At 45.8% G+C, this 25,855-nt stretch overlaps 1 protein-coding gene across 4 annotated transcripts in view; it reads left to right on the top strand.

Annotated features, from left to right (window-relative positions):
- The first annotated feature begins 1,603 nt into the window (after positions 1–1,603).
- The window catches only part of NHSL2 (NHS like 2), a 47,464-nt gene continuing 23,212 nt past the window's right edge, over positions 1,604–25,855 (top strand). For 2 of the 4 annotated variants that reach the window (XM_031936584.1, XM_023202109.2), the window contains exon 1: positions 1,611–1,752. In XM_031936584.1, coding sequence (XP_031792444.1) covers positions 1,725–1,752 — 28 coding nt within the window. In that variant the 5' untranslated portion in view covers positions 1,611–1,724. Of the gene's footprint in view, positions 1,753–25,855 lie in introns of all 4 variants that reach the window. The other 2 variants (XM_031936585.1, XM_023202111.2) reach the window with 2 other exon arrangements.

Genomic DNA, 25,855 nt, shown 5'->3' with positions numbered 1-25,855 from the left:
TGGGATTACAGGCCCCCGCCACCACACCTAGATAATTTTTTTTTATTTTATTTTTTTTTATTTTTAGTAGAGATGGGGTTTCACCATATTGGTCAATCTGGTCTCGAACTCCTGACCACATGATCCACCTGCCTGGGCCTCCCAAAGTTCTGGGATTACAGGTGTAAGCCACTGCGCCCAGCCACCAGTATCCCCATTTCTAGTAGCCACACTTAAAAAGTAAAAGAAAAAGGCAAAATTAATTTTAATAATATATTTTATTTACTCCAATATATCAAAAATAGTGTCTTACAATGTAATCAATATTAAAAATTATTAATGGGATACTTTATGTTCTTTGTTTCATATTCACTCTTTGAAATCCGGTGTATGTTTTACACATCCAGCACATTTCAGTTCAGATTGACAATTGCAAGAGCTTAAGAGCCACATGTAGCTTCTGGCTACTGTATTGAACAGTGGAGGTTGAGCAGGCAGAGAGGTTCAAAACGTCACCTGAGCTGTGTGTCTCTGTGGTTGGTAGGGATGGATTAGAAGGTCAGACAGTGAGGACAAAATCTTTAACTTCGCCACTCAAGGCAGCTCATGAAGCTTCTCTGGGTCTTGGTTTGTGGACTCCGATAAACTCAAGGTATGCTGGTTGAATGCAGACCAGAACAGCCGAGCCAAGTACAGTCAGGCCTCGCTTCACAATGGGGATACACTGTGAGAGAAATGTGTCATTAGGTGATTTCCTCATTGTGCAAACATCATAGAGTGTACTTACACAAACCTAGATAGTGTAGCCTGCTACACACCTAGGCTATATGGTACAGCCTATGGCTCCAAGGCTACAAACCCGTACAGCATGTGACTGTGCTGAATACTACAGGCAGTTGTAACACAATGGTACTTATTTGTGTATCTAAACATACTTAAACCTAGAAAAGATAGAGCAAAACTATGGTATCATCTAATGGGGCCACCGTCATATATGCGGTTGTCATATATGCAGTCCATTAACCCAGGGGTCCTCAACCCCTGGGCCACGGACCCATATCAGTCCATGACCTGTTAAGAACTGGGTCACACAGCAGGAGGTGAGCGGCAGGCTAGCGAGCATTATCACCTGAGCTCCATCTCCTGTCAGATCAGCAGTGGCATTAGATTCTCATAGGAGCACGAACCCTACTGTGAGCTGTGCATGCAAGGGATCTCAATTGCATGCTCCTTAGAAGAATCTAACTAATGCCTGATGATCTGAGGTGGAGCAGTTTCATCCTGAATCCATGCCCCCACCCAAGTCCGTGGAAAAAAATGTCTTCCACAAAACCAGTCCCTAGTGCCAAAAAGGTTGGGGACTGCTGCATTAACTTACATGCTGTTATGTGGCACATTGCTGTACAAATGGCCCTGGCCTTTCCATGAGCTGTATAGCATGGCCACAGAGATATAGAAAGAGCCTGGGTGCTCAGGAGGTGATTATCTGAGGTCTGTCACAGGTTCCCCTTTCTTTGCTTTCAGAGGCGCCTCTGTTCACAGCTTCTCATCACACTCAAAGCCCAATGCCTGTTTCCTTTTTTTTCAAAAGCAGAGTGTGTGGCAATGGGGCTCTGAGGAAATCCCTGCCACTATGGCTGGGGAGTGTGTGGTGTGAAGAACCCACATTGTGGCTTACTCAACTGTGAGTTCTTAACTGTGTGGCCCCAGAGCCACTGTGCTCCTGGGCGGCAGTGGTGACAGTCATGGCGGCACAGCTTAAAGCCTGGAATGGTAAGCATGGGCTTAATTGCATCCTGCGAGGAGACTCGCATCAGGGTTTGAGCTCAGGGTTTGGTGCCTGGATGGGTGTCGGCAGAGTGGGAGGAGGCAGGTGGCTGGAGAGCCAGCCAGCTTTGCCCTGGCCTGAGTCAGGCCAGGTTTGGGAAGCATTTGGACTCCACAGCAGGCTTGGGGGCTTGGCCCCTGGGTCGACAGGAAGCTGAGAAATGTGATTATCTCTCACAGGACAACATGCTGTCCCTGGACAAAGGTGGCGGTCTCATGCCCACTGCCTAAGTTCTAAACCAGCCCTCCCCCAGCCTTTTCTCCCCAAGCCGTCCAGCTACAAGACCCAACCCCATGGTGGAGCCAAGGATTCAGAGCAGCTACGCTGTAGGAGAAAGGAATTTCCTCCTGTGGCTGCTTGGGAGGGAGCTCTTTTTAATCGGCCCCACCCGCCAGCTTCCCCATTGCATTGCAGAGGAGTGGATCAGCAGCATTCCTTTTCCCTTCCTACTGCTGCCTCCTCCAGCCCTGCAGCCTCGAAACTCTCAGTGGTATCAGACTCCTGAAGCACCAGGCAACAGCCCAGCTTCTTTCTGCTTGGTCACACAAGCTGTGACCTCCCAAATCATGCCTGGACTAGGAAGACAGAGCAATGTCACAGGAAATCTAAGTCCCGTGCACATGGTGATCTCACCCCAGCCTCCACTGCTTCAGGCCCGTCCTTAGGCTGGCCAAAGGGTAGAAGCCCTGCTGATTAAGCCTCTTCCCTGAATGTTGGCAGCCTAGGCTCTGCACTAACTTAGCACCTAGTGCAGAGCCTGGCACATACATGGGAGCTACTCAGAAGCATTCTCTTGGGTGGATAAATGCATGGATGAATTAACATGCTTTGGGTATTGTCTTTGTTGTACCTCCTCAGGGCTCCCAAAGCCTTAAAACTAGAACTTGTCACCTCATCACTTTAGAGCCTTCTACTTGCAGGCATCTATGCACCTGCTGATCTCTCCCACTAAGAAAAGGTGACAAGTGAAACCAGCCAGGGGATTCCTGAGGATAGTCTAGGCGTCTCCAAGCCTTGCGGTGGTCTTCCAGGCTGAATCATCCTACCTCGAGAACCAGGAGCATGAGAGTTGGCATCAGACAGACTTAGTTCAAGTCTCAACCCTGCTATTTCCTATATATATATATAATCTTAGTCAAAAGTCATTTCATCGCTCTAAGATTTAGTACTCCACTCTGTAAAATGGGGCTAAAAATACCTACCCAGCATTATGGTGAGGAATAAATGAGAAAATGTATTAGTTTGAAACCTATGAAACTGTCCAAAGCATCTAAATGCCAGCAATTTGGTATGGTTCAACCTAATATATAAAGTGCTTTATAAAGTATAAAGTATAATAAGTAGCCCTATATAAGTATTCATTATTCTTAACAGATATAATTTAAAAGTCACATACTGTTTTTTGCAATATTAGTGACTAATCCCTTTCATCAGAATACAGGTCAAACTAACAGAAGAAGCCACTTCTCTGACAATCATGGGCTGCAGGAATTTCCTGGAGCATTTTGGCCTGGGAAATAGGGACAGGTATTTTTAGGAAGCTAGACTGGTTCATGGAAAGCAATGGAGGTGAACACCAGGGTGACTCGTGACAGCTCCTACCTGGAAATGATTCACCCGCAAAAGCACAGTAGGAGTTGGCACATTCTCTTGCCCCAGATGGGAGTACCCACTCCCTAGCTCCAGTAGCAAAACAGAGGCTGCCTAGGACAGACAGTCCTTCCTGGGGGACAGAGCCAAAGGGTCCGAGGCCAGCAGACATCTGGAGGAAACTAAAAACAGCTTCTTGCCAACTTGTCCCTCCCTAGTGGCAGCTGTCAAGCCCAGGTAGCTCCTCTTGACCTAGCAAAGTCCCATGCCTGGGAAAGCTTGGATTTGGAATTGATAGTTGCAGTGGCCACAGTGGAGGGAGTGGGGGGAAGGTTCTCACCATATTATACATCGCTCCCTCAATCCCAATCCTAGATGTAAAGGTCACTGGGATTTCAGGCCAGAGGGGACTGGGAAAAGAGTCCAGAGAAATGCCCACAGATTCACTCGGCCTCCGTTGCTGGCACCCCAGGCCAAGGACTACTGAAGCACTAAGCAAACAGCTATAAACTTCCTAAGCAGTGTTTCTCACTGAGGGCATCGTGGCCCTTGTGGGTAAGACAATTCTTCATTGTACAGGACAGTCCCATGCATTGCAGAACGTTTCGAATCTGGTAGCAAGGATAGAGCTGGATGAGTCCCAGGTCTATGGTTCAGGAGAAGGGCCCAAGCAGAGTAGTGGCCTCTTCACAGCTCCAAATGCCACCTTGGAGAAGGCATCCTCAACTAGATGCTCTACAACTGGCTTGATGGCTGTGCACTACCCCATGAGCCAAGTGCCTGGGTAATCTTGGTTGGGCCATCGGAAACATGTAAATTCACTCAGACAGTGCCTGGGAACTGAGAGGAGAAAAGCCAGAGAAGATACCCTCCCAGGGTTGCCCATGGGCAGGCAGTGCTCTGCACAGCTTTTAGTCCCAAGCCCTGGCCAGCCTGTGGCAGAAGGTCCATGTGGAGAGTGAGGTCAACTTGACCCAGTGCCCAAGTACCAGTTTCCAGCATCAGCCAAGATGGATGTAGGATGCATGACATTCATTCAGGGAAGTGTGACTATCCAATTTGAGCTAGAGTATGGACTCCCCATAGCACAGAAGTGCTTGACCAGGAGTTCATGTACTTGAAGGAGAAAAAAATTGTAACTTTATCTTCATTAACCTGTAATTGAAAGTTAGCTTTCCTTCCATTACGAACACAGGCCACACATCACAGTGGCATTAGCCTGTGACTTTGTCTCTAATAGGAACCACAGATGTTTTTATATCTCATTACTGCTGCTGCAGGTGCCTTAAATTACTGTCCCACTCACGACTACTTCAAAATCATGGCAGTCACTGGACCCGCCACTAGCTCATGTTGCTTAATGTGTTAATAATGAAATGCATATTACTATGTTGCAAATTTTAAGACATTTATAGATAACTTTAAATGCAATTGGCTTTCTTTGTAATCCTATGTATTTTATTTTGTGCTTGTAAAAGCATTCCAAGTAGAGGCCCATAAGTTTCATTAGGCTCCTGATGGAGTCCAAGCCATTAAACTGTTAAGAAATCCTGGATTAGAGGGTTGTCAGGAAATCAGCCTCATTGGAATCAACAAGGAAGGCCTTGAGTATGAAGAGAAGGAGCATGGGCGTGTGTTCTGCTCACATTGAGGAGATGCAAAGGTTTCTGAGCAGGAGGTTACCCGAGCTGACGCTGAGGTCTCCGGCCTGGGATTCATTAACAGAAATACAGAAGTCAGGAGGAAGAGTGGATTAGGGTAGCGAGAGAGGGTTCTATTTTAAGTATATTAAATTTGAGACTTAAAAAAGTGGGTATCCAGGTGAAGATGTCCACCAGGCTCTGAGAAATGCAAGCGGGCAGACTGGGAGAGTGGCCGTGGCAACAGGAAAGAGTTAAGGATCATCCTCTGAGATGATCACGGGGGCATTTGGAGTGATTGTGCTCAAGAAGGGAGAAAAGGAAGGGAGAGAAAAGAGGCCAAGGCAGGAGATTGTCATAGGCTGTCATCTCCAAGAAACAGATTTGGAGATATTGATTTGCCTGCAAGAGGTTTGTTGGGAGCTGCCTTCTAGAACAGCACCTGTGAGGGAGCAGGATTGGTCAGAGACAGGAGTTCACATGCAATGTAGTCACACTGGAGACCTCAGTTGATAACATGGGAAGCTCTGGAGCTGAGATGCTCTTCAGATGGCCCCAACTGAGGCCAGGCCGCTGCACCTTTCTTCCCCCACATCCCCCCCCCCCCCCCCATCTATTGACCAGAACTTGGATGCAGGCTGCCCCCTAAGAAAGGGGTTGTTACCTTGGAGAAGGGACTCAACTGTGAGCCATCAACCAACACCTCTGGTAGCTGGGGGACTGAGTGCCTTGGTCCTGAATGGGGGATCAAGCAGCTCAAGGTCTGGTGTTCCAGTCACTCAGAAAATGCAACTGGCTCCCTCCCACGCAGCAGGCCTCTGGGCAAGTCCCCCCTGCAGCCCAAGGCCAGTTATAGGAGTCCCAAGGACAGGGAGTCAGGACCTAAAAGGAATTTGAGTCCTTGATGCCTGTAATTCAGAATCCTCAGTCTTTCCCCCAACCTCTTTTATTTGGGGCTAAGATAAGTGGGATGAGGTAGGCGGAAGTTGGAGGGAACTGTGCTGTTGCCATCCTCTGCACAGTTTGTTTATAAGAGGTTACCAAACTAAGCAAGTCAGCCACCATGGAAACAGTCTCTGTGGCTTTCACATCCCTCCCTTCCTTCTGGAGTGACCCACATCTCAAAGAGGGATGTCACCACAATTGAGGTTACAGGTCTGCTCACAAGTCCTGTGAACTACCCAGAAAATGCAATACTATTATAGCCACCAAGTAAAAGAAGGTTGGGCTTCATTTTTAAAGAGAGAAATGTAAAACCTTGACTTTCGATTTTGACGTTCATGTCCTTATGCCAAAAAATCAAACCAAATAGCAACTGAACTGACTACGTATAAATTCCCCCAAACCTTTGAAATTTAAAGTAGCTGTAGGAAACTTGAATCCAGAAAAACTCATTCATTCATTCCCTCATTACACACACACACACACACACACACACACACACACACACACGGTTCTGAGTTTGCAAAATGATAGGCTGAAAGACCAAGTGTGGCCTGAAGTTCAGGTTTTTTTGTTCTGCATGGTTTAAAAAATGAGTTTTCCACACTCAGAAGTGGAGCTTAAAAATAAATAAACAAATACCATCTCACACCAGTTAGAATGGCAATCATTAAAAAGCCAGGAAACAACAGATGCTGGAGAGGATGTGGAGAAACAGGAATGCTTTCACACTGTTGGTGGGACTGTAAACTAGTTCAACCATTGTGGAAGACAGTGTGACGATTCCTCAAGGATCTAGAGCTAGAAATACCATTTGACCCAGCAACCTCATTACTGGGTATATACCCAGAGGATTATAAATCATGCTCCTATAAAGACACACACACACATATGTTTATTGTGGCACTATTCACAATAACAAAGACTTGGAACCACCCCAAATGTCCATCAATGATAGACTGGATTAAGAAAATGTGGCACATATACACCATGGAATACTATGCAGCCATAAAAAAGGATGAGTTAATGTTCTTTGCAGGGACATGGATGAAGCTGGAAACCATCATTCTAAGCAAACTATCACAAGGACAGAAAACCAAGCACTGCATGTTCTTACACATAGGTGGGAGTTGAACAATGAGAACACATGGACACAAGGTGGGGAACATCACACGCTGGGGCCTGTCGGGGGGTGGGGGCTGGGGGAGGGATAGCATTAGGAGAAATACCTAATGTAAATGACTAGTTGACGGGTGCAGCAAACCAACATGGCACATGTATACCTATGTAACAAACCTGCACGTTGTGCACATGTACCCTAAAACTTAGAGTATAATAATAAAAAATAAAATAAAATATAAAAAAGGCCGGGCACGGTGGCTCACGCCTATAATCCTAGCACTTTGGGAGGCCAAGGTGGGTGGATCACGAGGTCAGGAGATCAAGACCATCCTGGCTAACACGGTGAAACCCCATCTCTACTAAAAATACAAAAAAATGAAATAAATAAATAAATATACAATAAATAAATAATGTAAGTTAGTTCCCAATGCACCTTTTTAAAAAATCTTAAGATCTGGTCCCAATGGATGAATTAGCTAACACTAAGGGGTTCTGCCCCCTTGTGGGTAGGCAGGGAGTTCCTCAGTTCACAGCCCACCCCATTCAACCTGCTTCTCTCCTTGGTGTTACCTGCCTGGGCCCTGCCAGTGTTTGTGCTCATGAGCCCTTGATTTGGCTAAGCTGGGTGCTGAGGTTACACAATGGCAGATGATGTCATTGCTCTGCTCACAGGGCCATCTCCTTTGCCCTCAGGGCTCACCATCTAGTGGGGAGGAGAACCCATGTGCACCGACAGACAGAAGACAGAGTCCGGGGTGGGGGGGTTGGAGGAAGGAACAATCCATGAGGAAAAGCGAAGTTGGGACAATGTCATAGAGACTCTAGGAGCAAGGGTAGACTTCTACTAGGTGGAAAAGAGGGCAGGGGTGGCAGAATGGCATTCTAGAGCAAAGGAACAATTCAGCTGGTGAATGGTGCTCCTAAAGGAAGTGGCACATGTGAAGCAGAGAAGAGGCAGGGGCCAGACTGGGGAGACCTTGTCGGCCAGGCTGAGGAACTGGCATTTTATTCTGGTGGTTTTGAGGCAGAGGGAAGAGCTGATCTGACTTGTGTGTGCCTAGAAGATGACTCTCATGGTCCTGTGGAGGCTGGATCGTAAGAGAGCAAGATCCGAGGGAGGAAGAGCAGCAGGTAGGAGGTTCTTGTAATTGTTTAGGTGAGAAGTAACAGGGCTTTGATTTGGGGAGGTGCCAGCGAGTGGGAGAAGGAACAGATTTGAGAGGGATTTAGGAGGTCAGATTGACAGGTCTTGGCGATTCCTCGAGGTGGAAAGTAAAAACTGGGACCCAGTGGCACACTGGTGTGCAGTGTTATCCTGGCCATGGCAGTAGCTGCCCTTTGTTAAGGGTTCTGGGGCATTTGCAGTACTTGCCCATACATTAACTCACCCCAGTCTCAAAGTCAAAGGCACCAACCTACTGCCTGTCCACAGGCTTCATGCAGCACTTCCTAGGTGCCAGGCTGAAGCGTTGCCTTCACATTCACTCATTAAGTCATCACAACTTCCCTAGGAAGCAGTTACTATTCTTACATCATTTTATAGATGAGGAAACAGAGGCCCATAGAGGCAACGTGAATCTCCCAGGGTCACACAGCTAATAAGTGACAGAGCCAGGATTTGAATCCACATCATCTGCTCCAGACCCTTTGCTCTGCTGCCTGGGGGCGGGGCCAGAAGAGTGGTCACTGAGCACAGAGACCTTCTGCACACAGACCAGCCTGAGCAGACTGCAGCAGGCTAATAGTGTGTGCATCCCACACATTTCTCCAGTGAGCATCTAGACGTGAAATCCCGAGGCCTTGTATGGGCTTTCTAGTTCCAGAAATTTGAGATGTGGGTCAGGCAGGGAAGAAGGAAATGCTGAGCCCAGGTTGCCAGCACTGTGGGCAGTGAAGGAGAGCAGTCAGGTCACACTACACAGGTCCCTTCCCCGCCCCAGACCACAGACCCTCCAACAGCTTTCAGTTATGTTGAGCATCAAATCCAAATTCCTAACCACAGCCCATAAGACTCTGAAGTAATATGGCCCCTACCCACCTCTGGGACATCTTTTCTTGCCATGCTCTCCTCACACATCGCACATACACTGGCTCCTTTCAGTCATCCTTTTTCACCCCAGGGCCTTTGCATTTGCTGTTTCCCCTGCCAAGTGTGCTCTTTTTCTCTTTGTGCGGCTGGTTCCTTCTCATCATTCAGATCTCCTCTGCTTTAGTGTGAACTCTGTGAGGGCATGGACTGTGTCCATCCTGTTCACTGTTGTATTCCCCAAGCTTATGGGCCCAGTACACAGAAAGGGCTCTCTAAGTATTTGTTGAATGAATGAGCTATTTTGGTACCTGCTGTGTGTCAGGCACTTTACAAACATTAATTCGTTTAATCTTCAAAACAACCCTGTGAATTAGTGTGATTGCTATTCCCATTTTATAGATGAGGCACTGGGAGGTGACTTGACTTGCCCAAGGTCACAGGGCTTAGGAAGAAACAGAGCTGGGACTGGAACTTGACTCCTGACTTATGCTGGCCCTCCTAAACACATTGCTCCTAAGTGCTCATTCAGGCAGGTTTTTTTTGTTGTTGTTGTTGTTGTTTTGGAGACGGAGTCTCGCACTGTCACCCGGGATGGAGTGCAATGGCACAATCTCGGCTCACTGCAACCTCCACCTCCCAGGTTCAAGCCATTCTCCTGCCTCAGACTCCCAAGTAGCTGGGATTGCAGGCGTGCACCACCATGCCCAGCTAATTTTTGTAGTTTTAGTAGAGACGGGGTTTCACTATGTTGACCAGGCTAGTCTTGAACTCCTGACCTCGTAATCTGCCCACCTCAGCTTCCCAAAGTGCTGGGATTACAGGCGTGAGCCACCTCGCCCGGCCGAGGCAGGGTCTTCGTTGAGAAAGGCCGGGGCTCTGTCCTTCCGTGTGCTGCTTTACATGGCTGACTTAGACTTCCCCAGAAAGGAATTGAAGCAATTCTGGTGGCCTCTCAGCTAGGGTTGTTAAACACCCTGGTTGTTCCACCTTTTCATTCTTATTTATTAAAAATTCCACAGAATTAGAGAAGTTCTTCAGAAAGCAAAGCAGAGTTCTCTGCTCAATGAGAAAGTCACCCCATTCCAGTAGGAGATGCAGCCAGAACCCACAGGACGGAGCATCCCCCGAAGGATGCTGGGAACAGAGGGGTGAAGTGCTTTCCTCTGGTCCCGTGTTTTCTCCACCAACTTCTTAGTTGCCTAGATCCTTGCTACTTAAAGTGAGGTATGAAGACCAGCAGCAGCAGCAGCAACAGCACCTACGAGAGTGTTAAGAATACAGAATCTCAGCACACACACCCCCACTCCACCTACTGCGCCAGAACCCACGTTTTAACAACATCCCCAGGGGATCTGGTGATTCATATGCAAAAAAAGTTTGAGAAGCACTGGCCTAGAGGACAGCCTCTGAGAATGACCTCCTCATCACCAGACTGGGAGCTCCCTAAGGACAGGGACTGTATCTCGTTGTGTCCTCAAGGCCCCCTGCACAGTACCAGCCACCTAGTAAGTACTCAGTCATGTTTCTTGAATGAGTAAATTTATGAAGGAATGTAGTCACATACAGCCAGCTTAGGCACAGATAGAATCGTTTACTATGCATGTTGTACAGCCCTGTCCCCTGCCGTGACCCCCTCCAGCAAGCTTTCCAACAAAGAGGCCCAACCCCAGCCCCGGGACTCTCCTCCTGGCCTATGGTCTTGTGAGGGAGGCCCAGAAACAGAGAGTTGGTTTCTGTAGGCCCTAGACTTTGGACAGGATGCTGAAAGGCTTGTCCCCTCCCTGTTTCTTCCATCCTCCCACCAAAAAAAAAAAAAAAAAAAAAAACCCAAGGAGGAACTTCTGAGGTGCCCACACTGTTGATTGCTCTCTTTACTGAGGCCATGGCCTCCTCAACACACATGACCACCACAGTCCCTGTCCCACATCTCAAATTGCCCCCTGGCAATCCGAGTTCCTCCCAAAGTGCAGAAGGTGCTGTCAGGTGCTGGCTACCAAGCCCTTGCTGCATGTGGAACCAAAATAAACCCCTGTTGATATGGAAACGGGTTGAATTATTTTAAGAAAAAAAAATTGCTCCTTCATTAAATCGTGTTGTTATGGCAACCGGAATTAGGAAAGTAACTTGGCCATGGAGGTTATGTGCAATGTTTTGGGACCGAGAATTTTCAGAATAGTGGAAAACAGTTTGTGAGTACATCTCCCTGCCCCCGACTCTGCCCGGAAAAGGAGAGTGAAGGCCAGTTGAGCATCCAGCCACCTTACCTGGGTGGACTTGTGCAGGGTGGCTGGGGGCTGCTCTCAGGGGCCGAGCCTGCGGTTGTGCAGGCTGAGGCCATAAAGGATTATGTGGGAAAGATAGCTAACTGGGCGGAGGATGTCCAGACCACAGGTCCAGCACTGTCTGGGTGTACAAGTAGTCCTCCACTCCGCTGCAAAAAGAGTGTCCCAAATTCCTGGAATTAAGGAAAGGTGGGAGGCTTAAATAACAACAATAGCTACTCTTTATTGTGTCTTTACTGTGAGCCAGGCACTGAGCTAAGAAGTACTGGACACACTCATAGCAACCCTGTGAGACATTATTATTATCTCAGTTTTGCAAATACAGACTGAGTCTTAGCTCAGTGAAGAGACTTGTCCAAAGTCCCACAGTAAGTAAGTATAAGGTAAATTAAAGAATTGCAGCCATAGCAGCAGCAGCAGTTCCGTAGTAGCATTTTAGCAGCAGGGAGGGGCTACACAACCCCTTGACATACTCACACTCAGTCCTCCTCAGAAGCAGGAGTGGGTACTTGCCAAGACAGTTGGCTGAAGTGAGATTTACTCATTTATTCATTCAACATGCATTTAATGACCACTTGCCATGTGCCAAGCACTGTGGATATGCTGGTGACCAAGACAGACAAGGTCCTTGACCTCAGGGAGCTTACAGTCCAGGATAGGGCAAACAGACAGTCATCAATGAAACCACTTACCAAGAAAAGCTTCAAGTAGTGGCAAGTGCTATGAAGAAAAGCAAGCAGAGTGATGTGGCTAGGGTGACTAGGATCAGGACACCATAGCAAGATCAGAGGTCTATCTGAAGAGGATATTTGAGCAGAGACCCAAATGAAGGAAGGAAGCAAGCCATGTGAAAATCAGGGAAAAGAATGTTCCAGGCAGAGGGAACAGCCAGTTCAAAGGTCTTGAAGTAGGAATGGACCTGGCATGTTTGAGGAGCAGCAAGAAGGCCCCTGTGATAAGAAAAGAGCCAGCAAGCAGGGAGGGGCAGAGGCCAGATCATTCAAGCCTTATAGATCATGGTAAGGACTTTGCATTTGAGTTCTGTGTGATGAGAATCTATGGGAAGATGTGCTGGGGAGCAACGGGATGTGACTTACTTCTTTCTTTACTAATAGCTTTCTTGAGATGTAACTCACATACCATGCAATTCACCCATTTAAAGCATACAATTCAGTGACTCTTAGAATGTTCCCAGATATGCACAACCATCACCATTTAATTGCAGAACATTTTTATTATGCCAAAAAGGAGACCTCTTTCCCATTAGCAGTCACTTTCCACTTTTGCCAACCCCTATCTCTCCCCAGCCACTAGTAACCACTAATCAACTTTCTGTTTCGATGAATTTGCCTAAGCTGGATATATCACAGAAATGGGGTCATATAACGTGTGGCCTTTTGTTACTGGCTTCTTTCACTTAGTGTAATGTTTACAAGGTTCATCCATGTTGTAGCCTGGATCAGAACTTCATTCCTTTTTTTTCCTTTGAGGCGCAGTCTCATTCTGTCACCCAGGCTGGAGTGCAATGGCGGGATCTCGGCTTACTGCAACCTCCACCTCCTGGGTTCAAGCAATTCTCCTGCCTCAGCCTCCAAAGTGTCTGGGATTACAGGCTTCTGAGTCTTCACTTTCCCATTGTCATAGGGAGGCTGAACATGGCTGGCAGAAAATAGTTATTGTTGTAACGAGAGAGAGTTGAAGTAAACCACAAAACAGTGTTTACAGTATGATTCCATTTTTGTTTGGCATAGGAAAATTTCTGGAAAGATATACCCAAGATATCAGCCATGGTTGCCTCTGGTGTGTAGGATTATGAATGTTCTTTTCCTCTTTCTGTTTGTTTGTATGTTCTGATTTTTAACTATGATAAGCATGTTTCGCTTTTGTGATAAGAACAAAAAAGAAAAGCATAACAGAAAAGCATGACAAGTTTTAAAAGAGGGAATTGCCTAGAAGCCATTAGCAAGCAAAGGGAGTGGGAAAGGTAGCAGCAGCCTCCTCTCTGGAGCAGGCTTCTGAGCCATGCCCCAGCCCACGGGACAGCATGTGTCAATGCGCCTCTCAAACTGCAAAGGGCCCTTCCTGCCAGAGGAGGTTGGAAGCCCCAGGAAGCCGACCCGGAGGCAGAGATTAGTGTGCAGGAAGTTTGTTAGGGAGGCTCTTGGGATCCACAACTGTGAAAAGTGGGTGAGGAGGCAGGATTATGCAGAGGGGTAACGTAAACTGCAACAAAGGCCACGGTCAATCCAAAGGGGAAGCTCTGGATCTGAGAAAGCCCCACAGAGCTGCCCTAAGTTGAGGTGAGGGAGCCACCTTGGCAAGATGTGACATTGGACAAGGTAATCCCCAAAGAGGGTTAACAACAAAATGCCTTCTGGCAGCTCGGCCAACATTTAAGAGAATAAGTCATTTATGCCTGAGGTGGAACCTTGGCAGCACATCACAGTGTCCACTATAAGAGGACTGTTTGGCAGAGATGACCTCCATAAAGGCAAGTCAATAGGCAGATACGAGGGGAATTTGGGAAGAGGAAGAACTCATCTTTGAACTCAGAAACCTGGCTTCATCTTCCATTCTGAGCTCTGATCTCCATTCCTGATTTGTCTTCTCAGGCAGTGACCTTTGAAGAAGGGATAGGCCAATTTATGATTCTTTAATTGCTCTGGAATGCAGACAGGGTGGAAGTATTATTGGCCTCATTTTGTCGATATAGAAAGCTAAGTTCAGAGGGAACACACAGCGAGGTTGTGATGAGGCAGAGTCTCAAAGCCAGGACTGTCCAACTCCATGCCCCAACTTCTTTCCCTGTTAACACAGCTGCCCAAACTTTCAAGCAATTTGGGTTGTGGTCAGATGGATAAATCCGTTCCTCCTCGTTAACACTGAACCAGTTTGTTCTCCATGTCCAGCAATCAATTTTGAGATGAGCTAGTCCCAATCCTGCAGATTACAAAGTCAAATTTGACTCAGTTGATGCAACCTAAAGGGCCCCTTACTATCCTGAAAAGCTGCTGTGTTTGGAGGAAGGCAGAGCTTCCTCCCACCAAGGACAATCCTGAACCTCCCCAAGTTTGGGGGGGTGGGGGGCGTGAGAGGCTGCAGGCAGACTGACTGAGTTAATCCTGAGTTAATCTTATTAACCTATGAGATCAATTGGCTACAGGCGCCAGGCAAGTGACAGCACAGGCATTAATTCAGCAGCAGCCGGGGCAGCCTGACAGCCAGGGACTGATTTATCAGGCCTTTTAATGGATGGGATTGCATTTAGCTAATTGAGTCTGGGGCTGGCATGGATAAGACAACCCCCTTGTGATATGCAACTGCTCAGTGGATGTCCTGCCATTGTTGGGGGAAGGGTGACAGAAGGAAATAAGAAGGCAGATGACAAGGAATGCTCCCTTCTTGGCCACTGTAAGGGCTGGTGTTGGGTTCCAGGTATCTCTAACATGTGAACCACTAGTGTAGTGTAGGGCAGTGATTCTCAAATGTGATCTTTGCACCAGCAGCATCCCTTGGGAACTTGTTAGAAATGCAAATTCCTGGGCCCTCCCCAGACCTCCTCAATTTGAAAGTCTGGGAGTGGGGCGCAGCAATTCCTGTTTTATCAGACTCTCCAAAGAATTCTGATGCACGCACTCAAGCTCAAGACCCCCTAAAGGAGTTATGAGTGCAAACTCTAGCACCAGGCAGCCTGAGTTATAGTAGCTGTGATCTCAGACAAGCCATCTAACCTCTCAGTGTCTCAATTTCTTCATCTGTGAAATGAGGAAAATAGTAGTACCTGCTTCATAGGGCTGTCATGAAGATTAAATTTGTCAAGTGCCTAGAGCAATGCCTGTAGTAAGGGCTATATATATATAAATGTTAACAACTGTTATCGTTGGAAATAATGGAGCCTGGGACTTCTGTCTGCTCCCTCAGTATGACAGTAATTCCAACTGGATCATAAAGTTTCCTGTGATTTAATAAGTAAAAAAAATATGGCACAAAATTGTATCTTTACTGCAATTGTACTTATGTAAAAATACTTATGCACATGGACAAGGTGAAATTATGGATGGTTTCTTTCTCTAATCACAAGCTTTTGAAATGTGGTTAAACATAATAGATCTTTGAGGTCCAAATATTAAATAAATTCAGATGGACAAGAATAACATATTGAATCACAAGGTAAGCAATGGACAGAGTTGAAGTAGAGACTACTATAGAGGACTCATGATAAAAGACTGAGTCCGTGGGTCCCCACTCCACTCGGGGGCAGGGATGTGGTTCTGGGCTCATCAGGTTACACTGGAGCAAAATGAAGCTCAAGATTCCTCAAGGTAAGAAGGGAGGAGACGTGAGCAAGAGTGTGGTCCACCTGAGGATGCTTAATAACAGTAGCAAGGATGGCTGGCCCCAGTGAGGACAGCTAGGGGGTGCTCACGGGGTCTGGGCAATGGATTCATCCTCAGGGAGGGAGGAAGAGTCCAGCTGAGAACGAGGGTGGTCTTGGAAGCTGAGAGACTTGGCTAGCTGTTGTGGGAAAGTCTGACCATTTTTTGAGAGCGCCAACTAAATCTCCATCTATAAAGGATAAGTACAACTAGTCAGTGAGTTTTTATCTCCATTTTGCCACCTACATATCTATAGGTACCAGGGTCCTACAGATTGGGCTGTGAAATCCTAGCATAGGGCCAGGAAAGCTGATTTCAAGATCAAGATTCAGGTCAAATGATTGGGGTGGGCATGTGGTGAGCTTGAAACTCCAACCATGCATGCTACTCTCAGCCCCATTTTCCCCTTTAAACTAGAACAAAGACACTCTAGTAAGAGTTTACTGAGGTCTGAGTACAGGGCTTGTCTCTATAGTATATATCTTTGCATCCCAGTAACCAGTTTACTTTTAAATGGTAGCATATCTGTTGATACATAGTCACTATAGGATCTAGTATGATGCACTACAATTTCTGCAGTTTATTACAGCTGCCTTGATCACATTTTGTGGCCATTCTTTTGATGCTTGAGTGTGATATTGTGGTATGTTTCTGACTTACCAAGGTTCTTTTCTGATAACAACTTTATTAAGACAAAAACATGTGCAAACCACACAATTCACCCATTTGAAGCATACAATTCACTGGGTTTTAATATATTCAGAGTTGCACAACCATCACCACAATCCATTTTAGAACGTTTTTTCATCCCAGAGAGAAACTCTACCCATTATCAGTCACTCTCCATTTCCCCTCAATCCCCTCCCCAGCCCTAGGCAACCACTAATCGACTTTGTGTCTTAATGGATCTGCCTATTCTGGACATGCCATAGGATCAAATCACTGACTATGTGGCCTTTTGTGACTGGCTTCTTTCACATAACATGATGTTTCAAGGTCCATCCATGTTATAGCATGCGTCAGTACTTCATTCCTTTCTGTGACTGGATAATTCCATTGTATGGATAGACCACATTTTTATTTATTTATTTATTTATTTGAGTTTCCATTCACCAGTTGATGGACATTTTGATTGCTTCCACTTGTTGGATATGGTGAATAATGCAGCTATGAACATTCATGTTCAAGTTTTTGTGTGGACATAGGTTTCCAATTTTCTCGAGTACATACCTAGGAGTGGAAGTGCTGGACCAAATGGTAACTCTGTGTTTAACATTTTGAGGAACTGCCAGACTGTTTTCCATCACATTACATTCCCACCAGCAATGTATTAACACAAGGGTACCACTTCCTCCACATCCGCACCAACATTTGTTTGACTTTTTTATTATAGCCATCCTAGTGGGTGTGAAATGGGATCTCATTGTGGTTTTTATCGGCATTTCCCTAATAACTAATAACTAATGATGTCGAGCATCATTTCATGTGTTTGTTGGCCATTACTATATAATCAAAAGATTATATAGTGCTATCTTTTGAGAAATGTCTGTTCAGATCCTTTGCCCATTTTGCCCATTTTGATTTGGATTATTTGTCTTTCTTTTTTTTTTTTTTTTTTATTATACTTTAAGTTCTAGGGTACATGTGCATAACGTGCAGGTTTGCTACATATGTATACTTGTGCCATGTTGATGTGCTGCACCCATCAACTCGTCAGCACCCATCAACTCATCATTTACATCAAGTATAACTCCCAATGCAATCCCTCCTCCCTCCTGCCTCCCCATGATAGGCCCCGGTGTGTGATGTTCCCCTTCCCAAGTCCAAGTGATCCCATTGTTCAGTTCCCACCTATGAGTGAGAACATATGGTGTTTGGTTTTCTGTTCTTGCGATAGTTTGCTGAGAATGATGGTTTCCAGCTGCATCCGTGTCCCTACAAAGGACGCAAACTCATCCTTTTTTATGGCTGCATAGTATTCCATGGTGTATATGTGCCACATTTTCTTAATCCAGTCTGTCACTGATGGACATTTGGGTTGATTCCAAGTCTTTGCTATTGTGAATAGTGCTGCAATAAACATATGTGTGCATGTGTCTTTGTAGTAGAATAATTTATAATCCTTTGGGTATATACCCAGTAATGGGATGGCTGGGTCATATGGTACTTCTAGTTCTAGATCCTTGAGGAATCGCCATACTGTTTTCCATAATGGTTGAACTAGTTTACAATCCCACCAACAGTGTAAAAGTGTTCCTATTTCTCCACATCCTCTCCAGCACCTGTTGTTTCCTGACTTTTGAATGATTGCCATTCTAACTGGTGTGAGATGGTATCTCACTGTGGTTTTGATTTGCATTTCTCTGATGGCGAGTGATGATGAGCATTTTTTCATGTGTCTGTTGGCTGTATGAATGTCTTCTTTTGAGAAATGTCTGTTCATATCCTTTCCCCACTTTTTGATGGGGTTGTTTGTTTCTTTCTTGTAAATTTGTTTGAGTTCTTTGTAGGTTCTGGATATTAGCCCTTTGTCTGATGAGTAGATTGTTGTAAGATATTTTTATATGTTCGGACACAAGTCTCTTATCAAACATATGATGTGCAAATATTTTCTCTTATTTTGTAGGCTGCCTTTTCACTTTTTTCTTGAGATAGAGTCTCTGTCACCCAGGCTGGAGTGTAGTGGGACCATCATGGCTCACCGTAGCCTCGAACTCCTGGGCTCAAGCAATTCTCTGCCTCAGCCTCCCAAGTAGCTGGTACTGCAGGTTCACATCACCATGCCCAGCTAATTTTGTCTTCCTCTTGTAGAGACAGGGTCTTGCTATGTTGATCAGGCTGGTTTCAGATTCCTGGCCTCGAGTGATCCTCCCACATCAGCCTCCCAAAGTGTTAGGATTACAGGCATTAGCCACCGTGCCTGGTTTCTTTACACTTTCTTGAAGGCATTATTTGTGACACAAAGGTTTTTAATTTTGATGAAGTCAAATTTCTGTTTTTCTCTTTTGTTACTTGTGCTATTAATGTCATATCTAAGAAACCACTGCCTAATCTAAGGCCTTAAAGATTTATACCTGTGTTTCCTTCTACGTTTTATAGTTTTAGTCATTACATGTGGATCTTTGACCCATTTTGAGTTTAATTTTGTATATATATGAGAATGAATTCCAACTTCATTCTTTGGCATTTGGATATTCAGTTGTCCTAGCGCCACTTACTGAAAAGACTATTCTTTTCATCATTGAATGGAATTGGCACCCTCGCCAAAAATCAATCAGCCATAAATGTATGGATTTATTTCAGGACTCTCAATTTCTTTCCACTGATCTATATGTCTATCCTTATGTTAGCAACACACTGTTTTGATTGCTATAGCTTTGTATAAAGTTTGACATTGGGAAGTGTGAGTCCTCCAACTCTGTTCTTTTTAAACATTTCTTTGACTGTTCTGGGTCCCCTTAATTTCCATATGGATTTTAGGATCAGGTGGTCAATTTCTACAAAGAAAGTGGAATTTTGATAGGGATTACATTGAATCTGTAGATCAATTTGAGGAATATTGCCATCTTAACAATATTAAGTATTTTGATCCATGAACATGTCTTTCCATTTGTTTCCACCTTTAATTTTTTATCATGTTTCTTGGTTTTTAGCATACAAGTTTCACGCCACTTTTGTTAAATTTATTGTTATGTGTTTTATTCTTTTGATGATATTGTAAATGGAATTTTTTTTTAATTTCATTGCAGGTTGTTCATTGCAAGCATATAGAAATACAATTTTTAAATTGATTTCATGGCCTTGCAACCACGTTGAACACAATTATTAGTTCTAATAGTTTTTTAGTGAATTCCTTAGGATTTTCTATGTACAAGATTATGTCATCTCTGCAAATATAGGTTACTTCTCCCTTCTAATCCATATGCCTTTTATTTCTCTTTCTTGTCTGATTGCTCTAGCTAGAACCCCCAGTACAATATTGGACAGAAGTAGGGAAAGTGGATACTCTTGTCTTGTTCCTGATCTTAGGGGAAAAGCATCCAGTATTTCACCTTTAACTGTGATGTTATTGTTGGTTTTTTATAGATGCCCTTTGTCAGGTGACAGAAGTTCCCTTTTATTCCTAGTTTGTTGAGGGTTTTTATCATGAAAGAGTGTTGGATTTTATCAAATCATTTTTAGTCTATCGATATGGTGTATTACATTAATTGATTTTCAAATGTTAACACAGTCTTGCATTCCCAGGATAAATCCCACTTGGTCATCGTGTATGATCCTTTTTATATGTTGCTGGATTTGGTTTGCTAATATTTTGTTGGGGGTTTTTGCATCTATACTCATAAGAGATATTGGTCTGTAGTTTTTTTGTGATGTTTTTGTCAGTTTGGGTATCAGGGTAATCCAGGCCTCATAGAATGAGTTGAGAAGTATTACTTCCCCATATAGTTTGTGAAGAATTGGCATTAATTCTTCTTTAAATGTTTGGAAGAATTCACCAATGAAGTCATTTATGTCTGGGCTTTTCTTTGTCAGCACTTTTGATTACTACTAATTCAATCTCTTTGCTTGTTATTTATTTGGGGTTTTGATTTCTTGTCCAGTCATCTTCAATAGTTTGTGTCTTTCTAGGAATTTAAGCATTGCATTTAAGTTGTCTAATTTAGTGTCATACAGTTGTTCATAGTATTCCTTTACAATCCATTTTGTTTCTGTAAGGATAATTATAATGTCCCCTCATTTACTTATGATTTTTGTAATTGGGGTCTTCTCTCTTTGATTCTTGGTCAATCTAGCTAACCAAATTTCTTTTGAATTCCCGTTTGGCCCTCCACCTCCTTCTGCCTATATTTGAGAGCCTTGGCCAACCTAAGAACATACATATATGTCTTTTACAGTCAAGAAAATGAGTCTTTTCTACCCTCCTGCATGTGGAGCTCTCAGCCTGAACCCCCAAAGCAAATTGTTATGTCTCCTCAGCTAACTGAGGCAGATTCATTCTGAACCAGCTTCTTTATTAGCCAGTGGCTATGATGCATAAGGCTGTCAAAATTCTACCCTCTCACTGTGGAAATTAAGCTGCAGCCCTTTTAGTATATGGCCATCAGCCAAGTGTTGCTCATTTCTGACTAAATATGAGGGCCTGGGGAAGAACAGAAGGCAGCAGGCCCTGGCTAGCTGGGACCCCCACGCAAGGCATTGTGGATACGCCTGGGGCCTGCTTTTCATGAGTGCCACTCGCTTTGGGTCTTGAATGGGAACAGAGGCAAGTTAGAAAAGCAGAGGCCTGCTCCTGTTCGGACCATATGTCTCCTTGGTCACGGCGCCCAGGACCGTGCTTCCCTATTTGGCAGGGACTCAGCCGACAGATGGTAAAATCAGGAAGTCAGGAAAAAGCATTGGGGATTTGTGCAAGTGCTGATTCTGGCTAGTGTTTTGGGGTCCCTGGCCCAGTTGGTCACCTTTCCCCTTCCCTCTGCAAGCCCTAAGCCTGGCTAGGGTGCTAGTGTGGAAGCATTCATTAGTTCGGAAGATGTGTCAGAGCCACATGTCCACTTAAAGATTATTTCCAGACTAATGAAAAATCTGTGTGTGCAAGCAGGTCCCCATTTTAAAATGGAGCAAAGCCCACCAACATTTCCATGGTAAGGAAATGGCAACAAATCAACTCTTTGGGATGAGTATGTGGTGAGCTTGAAACTCAAACCAAGTGTGACCGCCTCAGCCCCACCCTGGGCTGCTGACTCAGGACCAAGAGGAAGAGGGAGCTGCCAGACTTCACAATTTCTGTAAACAGTTCTTGAAAAAGGAACCACACACTTGTCTTTCTGCCAGCCCCCAGCTTGTCCCCATAGCTGACAGCGCTGCCATTGTCTTTTCTCTGGCACCCTAGGTCAGGGCTTCTTAACCTGAGCTCCGTGGACCTCCAAGGGGTATGTGGAGAGAATTTAGAGGGTCTACAAACTTGGATGGGAAGATTATTTGATCTTTTCTCCACGAACCTCAAACAACAATTTAGCATTTTCTCAAATTAGGAATGTAGGTGACAAACCACAGTAGTATTAGCGGTATCTGTGATTTATCACCAACAGAAATCACAAATATTTTCATATCACATTACAGTTGTAAGTATCTCAAAAAATCATTTGTGCTCATCACCACTTCAACATTTCTAATCTATAGAATTGCCACTAAATATTATGATTAAATGCATTATGAAAGTAGTAACACAACTAGATCACAAAATTTAAAAATATTTTTCTAACCATTTCGGTATGATTGTTTGCCTTTGTGATTCTATGTATTTTATTTTATGCATGTGAAAACATTATTCTGAGAAGGAGTCCGGAGGTTTCACCAAACTGTCAAAAAGGTCCATGATCTAAAAAAGACCAAGACCCTGTCCTGGATCTTGGAACTCTCCTGCTCCATGGGCCTCACTTCTGATCCACAGAACTTTGCCTATCTTACTGGAGGGGTCAAAAGTACTTGCATGTTAGTGCTGTGACACTGGACAGGAAAAACTTTCTGTGCCTAGTTTCTTAATCTGCAAAAGGGAGAATATTGACACTACCTACCGTATAGGGTTGTGATGATTCAATGGGTTAAGAAATGTAAACCACTTAATGCCCAATACATGGCAAGCACTGTTAGTTATTTTTGTTGTTATTGCTGGTTTATATCAATCATCTCATTAATATATGCTATTATTATCTCAATTTTCAGAAAAAGGAAACTGGGGCTTAGAGAAGTGAAATGACCAAGTCAAGGGAACACAGAAAGGGAGTGGCAGAGCCAGGGTTCAAAGCCAGGTCTATGTGACTCTCAAGCCCAGTAGAAGTCACTCTTTAGCACACTACTGAGAGGAGGTGATGGCCCTCAGAGAAATGGAAGCCATCAATGGGGTGCTCGCTGGGAAGGAACAAGCAGCTCTGCAAGCTCCTGCTTTGTTTCCTCTGCTTGTCCCTACTGTCCACACCTCCAACCTTATCTGGGGGACTCCCAGCTCCACGTGCATACCATCAGCCCTCAGCCAGGTCTCAGGGGGCCAGTCCTCCTTCCAAAGGCCATTGCCAATGCAGCCTTCATCTGCAAAGAGGACAAGTCCATGTTCTCCCACTGAACCACAGTCTTGCAGTAACAAACTCACGTTAGAGTCATGGACCAGCCTCTGCTCCCAAGTGGATCTCAAGCCTCATAGGCCAGTGGGGTCGGGATTAGAGGGCCTGAGGGGAAACTCAGAAGGGCAGGGGCTTGTCTGGGGAGTGGAGGCAGTTTCATGGAGGAAGTGGTCTTGGAACTGAGGAGAAGATTGATTGCCAGTTGGAGTGAGGCCAGGAGTGTTCATGAATTTTTAAGGGAGAGGGAATGGAGTGTGCAAAGGCCCAGAGGCATGCAAGGGCCTGGTAGATACAGAGAAGCAGGAAGTAATTCAAGATGTCTGGAATTTGGGCTGAGTAGAAGAGGAAAGAAGAATAGCATAGGCAGATTAGATGGCATAGATAATTAATGAGCAGATAGGAAAGAAAATGCCAAAATTAGGTCTACAACTCTTCCCACGAGGAAGGAGAGCCATTGAGGGGTTTTGTACAGGAGCAGCAAGGCCAGGTGTGTGAATTCAAAGGCCCATGGCCCCCACCTCCAGGCATGTTGAAGGTGGACCTATTAGAACAGGCAGAGACTAGAGCCTGCTTCAGTAGCCCAGGTGAGAGAGGAGGAAGGGCTGAACTGTGGGTGGAGCGGTCATGAATTTGAGGACACTCTTTCTGGCAAGCCTCAGCCAACAGGCCTCATCTGTATGATGTAAGAGGTGAAGGAGACCACAGTCACTGGGGGCACCTGCCCTTCTCTAGCTTGGTCGTGTGAGGAGATCCTACAAGGCAAGGTTTCTCCAGGCCGTGGGACCTTTGCCATGAGTTCACCTGCTGACATCTTCCATTTTAGCCTCTTTCTCACCTGAACAGCCCACTGCAAGAGCAGAATAAAAAGCCCTGGCCCTACTTTCCCACACAAACACACCACCCCCACCCCCCATCACGAGAGTTGCTGAGGCGAGGGGCCCTGCTCTACCCCATGTGTGGCAGACAGGAAGGGGAGAGGGGACACAGGGAGCAGGTCAGAGCCTGCTCTCTGCCAAAGGAAATATCCACCCTCCTAAGCCTTTAAGAAACTGTTTTCTTCCAAGTAGGTCCCGCTGTTACCAGGGCAACCGAGAGCCCTGGTATTTGTGTTTCTGTCTTTGGAGTCCCTGGGGAGAAGTGGCCTGCAGAGCTTTCCCTAGTCTGGGCAGGATACAGGAAGTGCTGGCCGGAGGTGGAGCCCACTCCCCACCTCCCATTAAGGGGGTGGTCTCTTGCCTGATTAATGCCTCTCCTTATCCCCTGGAAGAGTCCACCCCCACCCTCAGGAGCCAGTTCTGGTGGTCAAGGGCACAGGCTTTGGCTCCTATGGACCTGGTTTCTCAAGGACAGAATTCTGCACCGACCTTGTGGCACATCTCTCTCAAATGGGTGTCACCTGCTGTCTAAGGCAGGTATCTAGGAGGGGCAAGCTCACATCAGACCATGGTACCTGCTGAGGGATTGTCACGCATGCTGTGTTTCTTGATCACTTACTTTGTGCTAGAACTGGATCTGTGGGTCGGTTCTTGCTCCAGGGAGCTCTAGGGGAAGGCTCAGAACCAAATTGGCCATTAAATGTCACCTGGGCTAGTTAGTTCCCAAGGCTCTATGCTGCTCTAGGCTAGGCTGTGTTGGATATTAGAATTGCCTAGGGAGCTTTCTAGATGTAGAAATTCCTGGAGATTCTGTTTCCAACGGCGTGGGTGCAGGTGGGGAGTAGAGGTTAAGAGCACGGGCTCTGGATGTCAAACTGCTGAGGTTCACAGTCAAACTCGGCAAATGGGGCAAGGGACCTCAAGCCACTTGCCTGACTGGTTTCCTCACTTGCAGAATGAATGTGGGGAAGTCACAGCTGTTTCACAGGCAGCAAGATTTTCCTTGCCTTCCTCCATTGGTCAGTGCAGGGGAGGGTTTTCAGGACCCTTGCCATCCTTGTCACCCCTCTACTGCCCCCCTTCCCCTCCTTCCTTCCTTCCTTCCTTTTATTCTGATGTTTTCTTACTCCTGGCAAGCCAAAGGGCTTCTGTGAGGTGCGGCTTTGTCCCCTTCCACAGGGCAGCCAGGGCCCCAGGTGGGCCCTGCCCATCTCGAGGATTCCATACTGCTTTTGCAGCAGCCCAGGAAAGCATTGGCACATCTGACAGCCAGATCAGTCTGTGATTCTGACCAATCTCCTGTCAATTCACATCCTCAGATTTTCATTTTCATAAGCTTCTTCTAAGCCACATCTTCCCCCACTCAGGCTTCTGCAGTTGCTTTTCTGAACCTGACTGCAGGATCTCAGATGATCCCCGGTAAAGGTTATTTCAGTGCATCTTTCCAGGTTAGGGAGAGTTTTTCGGCCCCTCATTCCCTTTTAGAGGAGATCTTCTAGTCCTCCAAGCTTCGTACCACCTGCAGATGCCCTTAGCAGGCTGCCTGTAGGTCTCCATCCAGTGGCCCATTTATTCACTCACTTCTTCATTTACGTACCAAACTAGAATTGAGATCCTACTGTGTACCAAGTAGTGTTTTGGGCCCCAAGGACTCAACAGTGACTAGACAGATCAAGAAGCCATGGCCTGAGAGGGGATGAGACTCATGCCAGAGCCCATATAGAGTCAGCAGCAAGGCTGGACCGGAATCCAGGGTTCTTTTCCCCATTCCCACAGTGCTTCCAGCTTTAGGGTTAGGGCAAGGCTGACTCTGTCTGACTTTTTTTCCACCTTCTCTGGCCATAACACAATCTGGGCTCACCTGTCACTACTTGTGATGTCATGAGAAATCCCCTGGGTGCTGGAGACCTTGTCAGGCCCCCTGAAGAATAATGGGTGGTCCCAGTGCTCGCTGATGAAGCCCACGACCCCATAACCCTGTCCCTCCCTAGAAGGGGCAGTCAACCACATACTCAGAACTGCCACCTGGCTGGTTCCCCCAGAGCTTCCAGAGATAGTGCACCTGATGCATGCT

This window comes from Piliocolobus tephrosceles, chromosome 12 (genome assembly GCF_002776525.5).
Source record: "Piliocolobus tephrosceles isolate RC106 chromosome 12, ASM277652v3, whole genome shotgun sequence".
In the NCBI taxonomy this organism is placed as follows: domain Eukaryota; kingdom Metazoa; phylum Chordata; class Mammalia; order Primates; family Cercopithecidae; genus Piliocolobus; species Piliocolobus tephrosceles.
Note: the sequence above shows the minus strand (reverse complement) of the source record. Positions and strands in the feature narration are given on the sequence as shown.